This window comes from Polypterus senegalus, chromosome 9 (assembly GCF_016835505.1).
Source record: "Polypterus senegalus isolate Bchr_013 chromosome 9, ASM1683550v1, whole genome shotgun sequence".
In the NCBI taxonomy this organism is placed as follows: domain Eukaryota; kingdom Metazoa; phylum Chordata; class Cladistia; order Polypteriformes; family Polypteridae; genus Polypterus; species Polypterus senegalus.
Genome location: NC_053162.1, coordinates 74,638,968 through 74,653,662, shown reverse-complemented (window position 1 = coordinate 74,653,662; position 14,695 = coordinate 74,638,968). Strand labels below are relative to the sequence as shown.

Here is a 14,695-nt window from a genome sequence, read left to right as displayed (position 1 = left end):
CAAACACATTTCTCCAGTTTTGATGTCACTACACTGGTTGCCTGTGCCATTCAGGATTGACTTTAAAATACTGCTTATGGTTTATAAAGCCTTAAATAATCTCGCTCCATCTTATATATCGGAATGTCTGACACCCTATATTCCAAATCGTAACCTTAGATCCTCAAATGAGTGTCTCCTTAGAATTCCAAAAGCTAAAATTAAAAGAAGTGGTGAGGCGGCCTTCTGCTGTTATGCACCTAAAATCTGGAATAGCCTGCCAATAGGAATTCGCCAGGCAAATACAGTGGAGCAGTTTAAAACACTGCTGAAAACACATTACTTTAACATGGCTTTCTCCTAACTTCACTTTAACTTAATCCTGATACTCTGTATGTTCAATTCATCATAATAACTATTCATAGTGGCTCCAAAATCCATACTGACCCCAACTCTCTCTTCTGTTTCTTTTCGGTTTCTTGTGGTGGCGGCCTGCGCCACCACCAACTACTCAAAGCATCATGATGCTCCAACATTGATGGACTGAAAGCCAGAAGTCTACGTGACCATCATCATCAAGTCCTTCCATGAGAACCCTAAATACAAAGAGGACTGTTTGATTTATGTTAGGTAGATTGCCCACAGGGGACTGGGCGGTGTCTTGGTCTGGAATCCCTGCAGATTTTATTTTTTTTCTCCAGCCTCTGTGGAGTTTTTTTGTTTTGTTTTTTCTGTCCACCCTGGCCATCGGACCTTACTTATTCTTTGTTAATTAATGTTGACTTATTTTTATTTTTTATTGTGTCTTCTATTTTTCTATTCTTCAATTTGTAAAGCACTTTGAGCTACATTTTTTTTGTATGATAATGTGCTATATAAATAAATTTTATTGTTGTTATTTCCAAAAACAATTTGAAATGTGGACTCGTCAGACCACAGCACACTTTTCCACTTTGCGTGTCAGTCCATCTCAGATGAGCTCGGGCACAGAGAAGCCAGCTGCGTTTCTGGGTGTTGTTGATATATAGCTTTCGCTTTGCATGGTAGAGTTTTAACTTGCACTTGTAGATGTAGCGACGAACTGTGTTAACTGACAATGGTTTTCTGAAGTATTCCTGAGCCCACGTGGTAATATCCTTTACAGAATGATGTTGATCCAGTGTTGGTATTCGGCCTTGCCGCTTACGTGCAGAGATTTCTCCAGATTCTCTGAATCTTTTGATGATATTATGGACAGTAGATGATGAAATCCCTAGATTCCTTGCAATTGTACGTTGAGAAACGTTCTTAAACTGCTGGACTATTTGTCCACGCAATTGTTCACAAAATGGTGAACCTCGCCACAAGCAAGGGTGAACCTCGCCCCATCCTTGCTTGTGAACGACTGAGCCTTTTGGGGATGCTCCTTTTGAAACAGATGTTTGTCATGATTGGGTATAAATTAACCTGTTCACCTGTGGAATGTTCAAAACAGGTGTTTTTTGAACATTCCTCAACTTTCCCAGTCTTTTGCAGCCCCTGTCTCAGCTTTTTTGAAACGTGTTGCAGGCATCAAATTCGAAATGAGTGAAGATTTGCAAAACAACAATAAATTTTATCAGTTTGAACATTAGATATCTTGTCTTTGCAGTGTATTCAATTGAATATAGGTTGAAAAGGACTTGCAAATCATTGTATTCTGTTTTTATTTACGTTTTACACAACGTCCCAACTTCATTGGAATTGGGGTTGCATTTAACATTCTATTGGGCTTGATTTCTTTCAAGGGTTTAAAATAAAATTCAGTGTTTAAGAGTATTCCAAAACAGTGATTACTCACTTTTTTTCTTTTCCAAAAGTTTTAGTCTGTTGATGACAAGACGCAGGTTGACACGAAGTCTTTCTGCCTTAAATCCTCCCCCAAGCATTATGGGCAGGTAACTGTAATTATAGAGCAACAAAAGAGAATAGAAAGTTAATCAGAGTGTAATATCACTTCCAGTTTTCTTTTGCTATACCAATACGAGAAGAACACTCCAATCAAAAAGAAAAATACATGTCAGAAAATAATACATTTTCTGAGCACATTTCTTCCATTACAGGGATGCAGGGGGCTAGAACTTATTCTGGAAGTATTGGGTACTACATAAGAACCATTACAATATATACATCTGCACACATATATCCTCATACCACGGGTAGACAAGTATTTAACCTATATTTAAAGACTGTTCAAATGAAAGCACTGCTGTACATTTAAATTAGAAAGACGAATGGCACCATGTCTTGCAATAAATGCATGAACATAGGGCTACCCACCTATTTTCAGATCCCATTTACTCTATTGTGAGAAGGTGGAACATTCCCCATCAGCATCAGACAAAGGCAGAAACCAAACCAGGGTTGGGACGTCCGGCAACTGCAGGGCACGCTTTCTCATTCATCTATTGTTGGGTTTATAGAGGTCCGATTTATAAATACCAATTAACATTGTGACTTTGGTCGGTGAAAAGAAAGCTGGAGCACCTGGAGACAAACTTGCTCAGACATGGGAATGGGTTTGGGTTAGCAGTAATACAAGCTCCACATAGACTCCAACCAGGCTGGGACTGGAACTCCAGCCTTCCATAGATGTGGGACAGCACTGAAAGCAAGTGTACCACCAGATTGTCCTACATATACAATGTGCTTCATTTCATTTTTATGTTGTATAGATAATTGGTCTTTTAACATTTTATTAATTTAAGGCACGTTACTCTATATGAACTTTGATATTTTTGAGATTGTTACATTGTTTGATCCTGTTTTACATTTTAAACACAGCAGACATTGACAAAATTATTTCTCCATCTTTTCTTTTGAATGCATTTTTATAATATTTATCACATTTAAATTTTGCCTTATACTTTTAATATAAACACTATGTTAAAGATTACAGGTGGGTGATATAAACAAAATTATGTATCATAACACTTACAAAATATTGGACAGCAATAGTATCATGGTAAAGATCTAAAATTCAAAAAACATCTAAAATTACGTCCTTCCTTGCAAATAACCAAATGATTACTGAAGTCTTTTTTTCACTTGAGATCAAACAAGATTTTTTGTATTATATTTGAAACCTCACATAAACTGTAATTACACAACTTAAACAAGGAACAAATTTCCCAAATAATAAATAAGATTTTAGAATAAAACCTGCCTTTCAGGACTGTAAAAATCTCATAAATAAAATGTCCAAAACGTGCCACTTAGTGTGTAATGCTTTCATACAGCTTGAAATACAAAGTATGCAGCCAGCATCAAAGTGTGCCAAGTGTCTGAGATCAGCAAAGCTATCAATATACAAAGTACAAAGTCAGTCACACCAAACTGAAGTGGGGAAAGGAGAACACACGAAATGGCACACTATGGACTGAACAAGCTGCATGTACAGCGTACTGCACTAAACAGCACAGTGCACATCAAATTGACTCTGGCTGTGTACTTTGTACTCCAAAGTGCGTGAAAACATTACAATGCACAGACAGAATACCCAATAGTGTAGGTATATCCCAAGAATAAAACTGCTGTTTGTCTTTGTTTGTGTATGCATCTGCTGTAACCATGTGTTAACCAGCATTTTAATATAGCTGTTCTCAAATCACTTTTTTTTTTCTTCTAAAAGGCACCTCATATGTGGCCAAATACCACTGTCATTCCATGTTCACAAAGAAAGAGCACAGTTCATTCTTATCTTTACATACATCATCAGATCTTCTTAAGCATTTCAAAGTGAGCTTTTTTTTTTTTTAAATATAGCTCGTTTATCTGCAATGCGCCACCTTATGTGTTCTCCTTTCCGCATATCTGATGCTGGCGATGTACAATGAAAAAGCATGCGAAAACACTGTAATGCAGTTTCAGGTGAGTTTAAACTTTTTTTAGGTAAATGAAATAATTGGAGCACTGATAGTTTTCATAGTAGTGTATGATTTTTTTTATTACAAGTACTGATAAAATATCAGTGATAATAAGTGGAGGAGGAGAACAAAACAACAAAACACATTTGAGTAGCAACATATAATACATGGGTCTGTGTATGTGATTCATTACATTTGCCAGGATTTCAGTATAATGGCAATCATATTTTATTTTTTTTCTAAAAAGAAAGTCCACTGTTATTCTTAGATGTTCTTTTTGAATATCCACAGTTGTACTGCCAAATGCTGCAATGTGTCAAAAGGTAATGGAATACGCACTCCCCCACCACTCCACTACGTGTGTCACTTTTGCAACATACTTATCCTGATGCGCTAAACCACAGTAAAAATAACATACAAAAACTTCTCCTGGTCGACAAATTTCAACCAGTGTACTGTGTACTGTACTGTACTGTATAATGTTTTATTTAGGGAGCTATATCCATTACACCTCTTGTGGGAGGCACTTTGTGACTAAATAACCTAATAAAGTCCTTCTCATTTTGAAGAGACAGCAACACCACTCTCCAGTTGGATTGCATTACATAAATTTGAAAAATTGTAAATGATAAAGAGTATTAAACACCATATAAATAAAATATAATAAGGGGAAGGGTCTCTCTACTAATTTCATCAAGAACACTATTTTTTTTCTCTCCACACAAGGTACTACAGCAACATTTTAGACTGTGCTTTTTGTAAACTTCAGTCAGTCACCATTACATTATACCAAGAAGGAAAATAAGTTGCTGAAGCGAGTGGCACAGTGATTATGATTGCTGCTTCATGGATTCAGGAACTTGGACTTGAACCTCACAATCCCTAGACGTTACTTGTAGAAATGTGCTGTAAAGCTGGCTAAAGAACTGTGAACACTGTTTTATGTTTTAAAATGACTCTTTGTATTAGCTTCTTTAGACTTTACAATGTGTTGCGTGTCGATTACCACATGCAAGTAAGAGTTTCACTGTACATGACAATAATGACCCTATAAACCAAGTCACATGGTCAGAAACAGTCAGCACAGAAACCACAGTTCAGCCATTTATAGCAGCTGCTACACAGGGCTCGTTTACACTTCACACTCAGAACGTGTACACGTTCATGGCTGCCACGCGTTCCCAGCATTCATTTGACGCGTCCTCTGAGCAGGTCCTCAGAAAGTAATGTGATGCGTACGCAAGTTGCAGTACCAGCAAAAAAATTGGGGGCGCAGTGTGATAAAAGTTGTAATGTGACATCAGAGTTGCTGTTTACTATCTACATGTGACAGAAAGCTGCTTTGCGGATCTTACAAGATCGGTATGCACGCTTCGATGTTTGATGAATGGTTCCATGTGGTGAAGCAAAATGCCGACATACAGATGCATTCGTGGTGCTTTTATATTCAAGAGTCGCATACTCCCGATCATAATGACACGATACATTTTAAAAGTCTCATATACCATCTTTTGTGCCGTCTTTTTTTTCTGGGGTGTCCTCCTGACCCGACAGCAGCGGCAAACATCAATAGATCACCACACAGAACACATTAAATCATTAAAATGTCTGATATTCTAACTCTCTGCACATTTAGAATACTTAGATTTATACTTTATATAACTTTCATGATGAAATGCATTAAAGTATGTATGTTACATTTTACAGATAAATCGTTAATTTTGTTTAAATAATACCGTTAATTATTACACACATGGGGGTGACACAGTGGCGGTGTGGTAGTTCTGCTGTCTCACAGGGAGTAACGTTGCTGGTGTTCCCTGCCTGGAGTCTGCATGTTTTCCTGCTAGGGTTTCCACACCGTGCTCCGGTTTCATTTCCAAAGATATACAGATTTGGTCACACTAAAATGATGCTAGTGTATGCGAGCGCTTGTATTCACCTTGCAATGAGCTGATGCCCCACCAGGGATTGTTTCTGCCTTGTGCCCAATGTTTGCTGGAATGGACACATCACTGGATTGATGGATTTAATCATTAAACATCCTTTTCAGAGATATTATGGTGAGGTATCCTCGAAATTTAATAGGTGTTCCAGGCAATTCACAACACAGAAAAGCCGAACCTGTTCTCACCGTGATAATATCTCGCACTGCCACCAGCTGAATTCCTCCAGATTTACGTAAAGTACACGCGCAAGTATAAACAGTAATACACTTGCGAAGTATAATCCTGGCAATACTCTCTTAGTCCCCACCTAAAATTCATGACCAAAAGAAAATACAGGAATGTAAATACAGAATTAAATTAAAAGCTTTGCCCACAAAATTATCCTCTGCTTCATTACCACATTCTAGTGCTACAGGATATTTTTGTCAATGATTACCTCTACCCATGGTACATAAAATTTGTCACTTGGGGAACTGCTACCACTCAACTGCAGAGATCATAGTTGGGTGAAAACAAGAGTACCAAATCAACAAATAGCAAATGACATGTACCTGAAATGAATATTCTACATGCCTCAGTGGTGCCATAGTTCATAAAGATAGCCAACAAGAAAGGAGACAAAATTAATCCTGTGCAGAATCTCTTGCGAATCAAATGGCATGCAGTTTTGCCCACAGGATGCAACACTCTTCCAAGACCTCCAACGTTTATTTATATTTTTTTGCTGAGTCCGTTTTGCTATGTGCATTATATTCCAATATCAGCAGTATCCTTATCAGGCTAAAAAGTTATGATTTACGGAATCAATAACTGCAAAAAACTCTTCAAGCAACATGCATTAAAGCAGTGATGATGCTTAGAAGCCTTATGGCTTAAGCCTTATAAATTTGCTTACCATACCATAAAAATATGAAACAAAAGCAATTGGCATTAAAGAAAAAAAGGAATAAGGAAAACATTTTAAAAGTTGTAATTGAATACAATGTTTAAAGCCTCTTGATACCAGAAAATTGATACCAGAGTTACTCATATACAGTTACAAGCAATTGAAAACAAGTGTGTTTTAAGTCTTGATTTAAACATTTGAACTGAAGAAGCTGACCTAATTTCAATTGGCAGAGCATTCCATAACTTAGGTGCTAGAACTGCAAAGGCACGATCACCCCTTGTCTACATCTTAGACTTTGGCACAACCAACAATTGCTGTTGAGAGGAACATAAAGAGCAGACTGGTGTATATGGAACAAATAACTCGGCCAGATAGTATGGGGCAACACCACTTAATGACTTATGAACCAAAAGTAAAATTTTAAAATGAATCCTAAATTCAACTGGAAGCCAATGATGCAAGGCCAGAATTGGAGTAAAGGACACAACTTTCTGAGACCCAGTAAGAAAACAAGCAGCAAGCAGCATTCTGAACCATCTGCAGCTGAGAAAGATGAGATTTACTGATTCCAGAATAAAGTGAATTACAATAATCGAGGCGTGATATAATAAAAGCATGGCATACCTTCTTCAAATCAGAGTGCCACAGAAACGGTTTGACTCTAGTAAGCAGTCTAAGCTGAAAAAAGAAGCTCTTAACAATGGACGAAATCTGTTTATTAAAATAAATATCGGAATCAAGGATCACCCCAATATTCTTGATGTGGGGTTTGCAAAACCCAACTAATGAGCCAAGCTGATCCCTGATAGCCCCATCAGAAGCCATTGGTCCAAATACAATAACCTCAGTCTTACTTTGATTGAGATTCAAAAAATTTACGGCCATCCAATGTTTGACCTCATCATAACATTCGTGTAGTGACTTTAAGAATTCCTTAGTCACAGATAAATCTGGGTATTGTCAGCACAGAAATGAAATACATATTAGCGAAATATGGACCCAAGGGGTAGCAAATACAAGGAAAATAACAAAGGATCCAGAATAGTGCCCTGTGGAACGCCATATTTCAAAGGAGCAGTAGAGGAAAGCACAGACTTGTTACCAACAAAAAAGCTCCTATTTGTGAAATAAGATTTAAACCAATCTAGTGCACCCCCTCGGATCCCTAACCACTTGTCGAGCCTTGACAACAATATGTTGTGATCGATGGTATCAAAGGCTGCAGTTAAATCCAAAAGCACTAAGACTGTCAAAACCCCAGAGTCAGCTGAAAGTAAAATATCATTAACAACGTTGAGTAAAGCCGTTTCAGTGCTGTGATAAGTTCTAATACTTGACTGAAAAATTTCATGACCAACATTACAATGCAAAAAATTCTGAAGCTGCTGCAAAACAACTTTCTCAAGTATTTTAGATAAAAAAGGTAGTTGAGAAATCGGTCTAAAATGATTTAAGTCCTCCTTACTAAGGTTAGGGTTTTTTCAATAAGGGCTTTACCACTGCATGTTTAAAATAGGCAGGCACAATTCCAGTGGTAAGATATAAATTAATAATATGTAATATATGAGGAGTGAGTGTATTTAATCATGCTTTCCATAAGCATATTGAAATAATATCAGAAGGGCAAAAAGCACCCTTTAGTCCATTTATAATGCCTATAAGTGAAGAAAGAGGCACTGGTTGAAACTGGTCTAGCACAGCATTACAGACAGGAGGACAGGGAGCATAGCAAGGGGAGAATACTAAACAGGCTCATATTATATCAATCGTTTCAATAAAAAACCTCAGAAACTGTTCACACCTGTCCAGAGACAAGTCATGACAGCTGGAAACATGTGGTTTAAAGCAGAGTCAACTTCATAAAATAATGATCTTGGATTACTAAAATTATTAAAAGGTATTGTCCATTATCCAGAAGCACAAGATAATCTTTTAGGAAGTGGGCACCACCGACATACAGACAAACACTTGTTGCAGAAACACACTCGAGCATCGTCTATAATCAGATTTAACTGTCAGATGTGACAGAAAATTCATAGATGCAACTGCACTACAACTTTATGTACAAAAAAGTATTTAATCATTCGTTCTGTTTTAAATTTACAATACCTGTGGCAGTGGGTCCATGTTGATTTGTTTTGTAGCTCTAGTGATGTACACAGATCTTGGGTAGACTTTTTGCTTTATTCAGCAATTTTCATGTCCAGTCCTGGGGGACCACTAGGGCTACAAGCTTTTCCTCCAACTGATCTCCTTGATTATTAGCTTGCACTTTTAATTTCTGCTCTCATTCTACATTCACATAGGTATGACAGTGTGCATTTTACATTTTTAAGAAATGTGAAGAATATGTGTCACCCCCCAGAACCAACCCCCTTTTACCTATGCAACTCTTTTGTTGCTTTCCTATAAATTCACCATTTTCTGAGGAGTTTACTCTCTTACCTGCAGCTTAATAATTATAAGTGGACTAGACAACAGGGTAAAAGATATGGAGTGCTGAAAGGCTGCAGGTACTTTGTGTAGCTTTGTGCTTAATAGTAAATGATGGGTTAAAAACCAGGCCACCTAGACAATAATGCAAATCATAATAATGATGAAAACACTAATAACTAAGAAAAAAAACATTAAATTATTTCCATGTAACATTCATAAATGCTTGGAACATTCCATTAAACATTTAGCAAAATGGGTTTTGTGATTTCTGCTTTGAAACCAAAACGCTGAAACTGGAAAATAACAACTTTAATAACTACATCAGATGCCCGTTTAAAAAGCAGAAACTGGTTGGCACAAAAACCTGCAGCCATAGTAGGCTCCCAGGACTACAGTGAAGAACCACTGGTCTCATGCACATTATACCCTGATGTGTAGTGCTGGTGGGTACAGAGATCAAGATTGTGACCTCCCTGCATTTTAAAAGTACAACACTGCAAAGGAGTTTGTTAAAGTGAGGACTATAACAACAAGCGATGAGACAAAAAATAGTGTTACTCTAATCAACTTCGTTCTTATTGGCAATGAACAATATGAAACACTCGCAAGACATCAAAACTGAATACCTAAATTACTGTACAGCGGTCTTAAAATCCTGACAGCGCTGGGCTGTAAACACAACACTACAATGGGCCAGCACTCCATCCTCTGTTGTTTTCCGCCCTAGTGCCAGGGTAGTTTATAGCCCCTGCAAACGCCAACAACCCTCCAAGCCCGCTCGCAACATCTATTTAGAGGATCTAATAATTGATAAAAAAAAATTTATAGAATTATTTTCTTTCTTACTTATTTCGAATACAATATTACAAAGGCTATCTGCTTTGTGAGAGGAGAAGCGAAAGTACCGCTAATTTTAACAGCGCTCCAACGCTTAGTGTGTCCGTAATGGTTCAACCAAGTTATTAAAAAGAAAGGGTACAAATATCAAATCGATATACATGTAAATATGTGCTCAGCACACAACAAATGGGGAAATTACAGGCATAGTAGGGGAGAAACGATATCGACCAAAAACAGTAAGGAATCAGGCAGAAAAAGGGGCCTGGCATTTTTATGGAGGAGGCGGACTAGACATATCAAATACAGGACAAGAAAAACAGCATATGTTAATGACTTACGCTAATAACTCATTACGAATGCCAGGTCTAAAAAGAGCAAAACAGGACTTCCGAGCGACGAAAAATAAAGGAGGCTACCGGACAATTAAGAGTACAAAAACATTCCGTGTAGCTATATCTTTTGAAAGAAAATAAAAGTTACCGGCTCAACTCTTAAGTCGTTACCTCACAGAAGTTTAGAAGCCGAACTTCGTCTTTACGTCAAGGCGTCAATGCCCTGCGGAATTATTCAAGGTACAGTTTCTGTTCCTGTTGTCACCAAAGCAAGCTACCCGAAACCACCCAGAAGGCACTGCGCCTCGGCACTCATACTTTTCCAGAGAAGTCACAGATCATGTGAAGGGAAGAACTTGTGACGTCTTCGAACACGAAACAATTATGCAAATCGTTAAAAAAAAACTAACTTAACAGACCAGTAGACAAACGTACAGTGTGGCAATACATGGCCATACTAAAATCAGGACGAGAAGGTAATGAATACACAAAAACACTTAATTAGATGAATCTTCCAATATCAAACAAAGTAGTTGGCGTTCATTATCCCACTAAGGCTGGTACGATAATAAAGCACAGCTTCAGCAAAAATGTATACTTTCTATGGTATTATCATTGTCTTGAACAAGAGCCTTCAGTGTTACTACACAACACCTTGGAGAACATGCTCTAAATTCTCTAAAAGGTGGCTTTTAAAAACAAATGCCAGCCAGCCAGCCAGTCACAAAAACAGACCTCCTTTGGACAAAGCGCAGAGAAGGACGAACTAACAATGACAGCACGCCCCGGTGGCCTTTGTGATAACCGATCACATTTCCCTTTGATATTTCAGAAGGGGAAACAGACAGACAGGCAAACTGGCGGCTAGTTGCAACTTTAACTGGACCCTGTTGTCATAACAGTTCCCGTTCATTCTTCTTAAAACAACCCAGCAGGGTCAAGGGGAGTGCAATGTAATATTCCCACCTCAAAGGCCTTGTCTACTATCATTGGAAACGAATTATTTCTTTAAAAACGTATTTAAAAGCATAAATGAGTTTGTGATTTAATGTTTTTTGGTGTCTTAAACCAGCTAACGAAAACGCTATGTTCCAGCGATGTACTACCACGATTAAGTAATGACTACCTGAAAGAAACGGAAAAAAGCCTCACACACAGACCGCCCATAACATCACCCGGAAATAGCTGAAAATATTACCTGAAAATGAGAAAAGTCCGGAAAATGTAAACCAGTCTTCCTGCTGAAAAGGAGAAAAAAGAGAACACCGAGTATTCTATACGCACAGACGATGATCTCTTGAAATCTTATTTCTAATCACCGTATGTATCCTATAAGCACAGCCGTCACCTGCTCACATTTCGCTATTTCCTAACCTATATTCTCCGAATGTTTTTATTTCCTTGTCTTCAGCACCGACTTGCTGACGTAATCCGCCCACCAGCCGCACTCACGTTGCCACCAACTAACATGGCAGAGCTGCCTTCACTGCCTCTTCAGATTTTGCCCATAGTTGAAGCTATTGAAAGGCGACAGGCGCTATCGCGGAGCTTGTTGAAATGTCTGATTTATATTATGCATGCGTCTCACTCCACGCCTGCGTACAGTACATTATATTTTACGAAATAGCCTAGGGGACGGAAAGGGCTTAGGGGTTTTCAAATAGACAATTCCATTGCACCCGTGGTAAGCAACTTCTTGCTGTAAACACAGATAACAAGCATTTACAATAGGTTAGTGGTGAGTACATAAGTTATTATCTGATATTGCAACTGAAACTTGGGATTGATTAAACTACATTTTTTAATTAAATTTTTAATAAGTTCAAGTAACATTGAATTCTTCTAGGTTCATGTCTTTTTTTTTCAGATTTCTATATTAGCTCTCAGTAGCGGCACATATTAAGTACAAATCCTTGATGCTTGACAGAATGGTCAATAGCTCATTATCCATGTACTGTATATAAAGACACTGAGATCCTATGCTCCTTCTTGACCACTCAGATGGCCTCAAATCTCAGTCCAAACCCTTCTCGTGTGTACCTTCTAAATGAAGGAACAGGCTGCCCACCTCCGTTTGAATTTCGGCCTCTTCCAATGTGTTTAAGAAGCGTTTGAAGGCCGTCTTGTTTGGTCCATTTCTGTCTGATAAATTGAGGTTTTACGACCTGGGAACTGTATCTAGCTTGTGTTTTGGTTTAATCTCTTCACTTGTGATGATAAATTTGGAGCCAGACCTGAACACGTGTTCCCAAAAAGTCTCCCAGACTGATGCATAGACCTCTTTTGTAAGCCACTTTGGATAAAAGATCTGCTAAGCAAATAAATACAAACAAAGAAGTTTCCTCCATTTAAGCTTGCGTTTGAGTTTGTGGTGTCACTATTATTTGGCAATAACTTTTCGACGGGTTTCAACAATGGTTCTCAAGTTCAGTTGTGAGCACAGACTGCTGGTTCTTACCACAATTTCAGAATCCGTACATCATTCATACTTTTAGTTTATGTTATTATTAATTAAACCTTCCTTTTTAAGAAATTATTAAATATTTGTGTTGTTTTCAAAACATTAAATGCTCCAGTTTCCCCTTTCATTTTCTTTTTTTTTTGTTTTTTTACAAAAGTGTGGCCCTTGGACCAAATGTGGTGAACAAACATGAATCAAGTGATCCAGAAGGTGATTATCAAAATATCTGAGCTAAGTGACTATTTATAAGAGATTGCTGCCCAAACTCTGTGCTCTGGACTAGGGAAAATGGCTCTACAACAACCATGATGCAACACACTTGCAAACTCCCTTGCAGACAGTTACACCGTTTAATTCTATTGCTTTCCTTTGCTTGTCAATTGCTTCCTCCATTTCATTCTTATTTGACACATCTTCAGATTTGTCAAGAAGATGCACAAGATTCTCTTTTAAAGTTTCCTTGGCATCATCTTGAACAGTTCAGCCCTGGCTAAGGCAAAGCCCTAAATTTATTTGGCCCCTGACTAACACACACTGCATCAGTGCTGTCGGTGCACCTGCTATTAACACAAATAGTTTCAAGCTTTATTGTCATATACAGATAACAATGGAACATCATTACCAGCAATGAAATTCTTGGACTTGGAGCCTCCTCAAATTGCACAGTAAAATAGCACTTAATATTAATAAAAAAGTAAAAATAATAAAAGTAGGAATAAAACAATAAGGTGCATAGTAAAATATTACACGACTGTGGAGCAAGGGAGTGTAATACACGTATATGTACGATTCAGCTTATGAAAAGAAGGGCAATCAAAAAAGTGACTAGTATGTTGAACCCATTTGTGCCTCATGTTCCATTATTGGAACGACAGTCACGTTGGAGTTATTTATATCCTACTGCTCAAGGCCATCCCCGGGCTCCAACTTTTCACGCACATCTGCTTCCTGAGGGTACACCTTATCACATTGTGCACAGAGTTAGTCAGTGTGCTGGGATCTCCTCAAGAAGTGACATGAATTTTCTCACATTTTTGAAGAACCAACCCCAAAGACAGGTAGATATAACTTTGGAATGGAATGGAATACATTTTTTTTTCTCTTCAAATTCTTGTTCCTTATATTTTTCTATGCAACATATGTAAATTTCATGCACAACCTCAAAAATTTCAACCTTAGGCATAAATGGGTTAAAATGACTTATCAAAGTGATGAGTATTCAGCAGTTCAGTATGCTGATAGCTTGTAGGTAGAAACTGTCCCTGAACCTGCTGGTGCAGGTTGAAATGCACCTGTACTGCCTTTTTGTCAGACAGGAGGAATGTGAAGAATCTGTGGTTGGGATGGTGGGATCAGGGAGGGTCCAGTGTCTTCCCCCTGTAGCACTTTCCATAGTGGTCCTGGATGGCGGTCTGGCAACTCAATCCTGGTGTTGCATTGCGTGACCACATATATAGAGATTTACAGCTGTCATATCAGGTTGTGATACATCCAGATAGAATACTCTCATCAGTAAATCAGTAGAAATTGATGACTATTCTGGAGTTCATGCCAAACCTCCTCAGGTACTGAAGAAAGAAGAGCCACTGTCTTGCTGCTTTCATAATCACACCTATATGGTGCAACCAGCTTAGATCCTCACAGATACTGATCCCCAGTATTCTAAAACAACTGACTCTCTCAACCTCTGTTCTCTAAATTTGAATGGGGGTGTGCCCACTACCCCATAATCTCCTATAGTCTGTGATGAGCTCCTTGGTCTTGCTGACATTGAGCAGCAGGTTGTTGTCCCGCCACCATCAAGTCAGGGCTCTCGCCGATGCTCCATCTGATATGCAGCTGATAATAGTTGTGCTGAATGCAAATTTAATGATAGCACAGGAGGCTGGTGTAGCTGTACAGTCATGGGTGAACAGGGTATACAA

At 38.2% G+C, this 14,695-nt stretch overlaps 1 protein-coding gene across 4 annotated transcripts in view; it reads right to left on the bottom strand.

Annotated features, from left to right (window-relative positions):
* The window catches only part of ist1 (IST1 factor associated with ESCRT-III), a 29,665-nt gene extending 17,922 nt beyond the window's left edge, over positions 1 to 11,743 (bottom strand). Inside the window, exons 1-2 of one of the 4 annotated variants that reach the window (XM_039763300.1) lie at positions 11,508 to 11,743; positions 1,799 to 1,899 (exon numbers count right to left, since the gene is read on the bottom strand). In XM_039763300.1, coding sequence (XP_039619234.1) covers positions 1,799 to 1,886 — 88 coding nt within the window. In that variant the 5' untranslated portion in view covers positions 1,887 to 1,899; positions 11,508 to 11,743. Of the gene's footprint in view, positions 1 to 1,798; positions 1,900 to 10,457; positions 10,610 to 11,507 lie in introns of those variants that run through there. The other 3 variants (XM_039763297.1, XM_039763298.1, XM_039763299.1) reach the window with 3 other exon arrangements.
* Between the last annotated feature and the right edge of the window lie 2,952 nt (positions 11,744 to 14,695).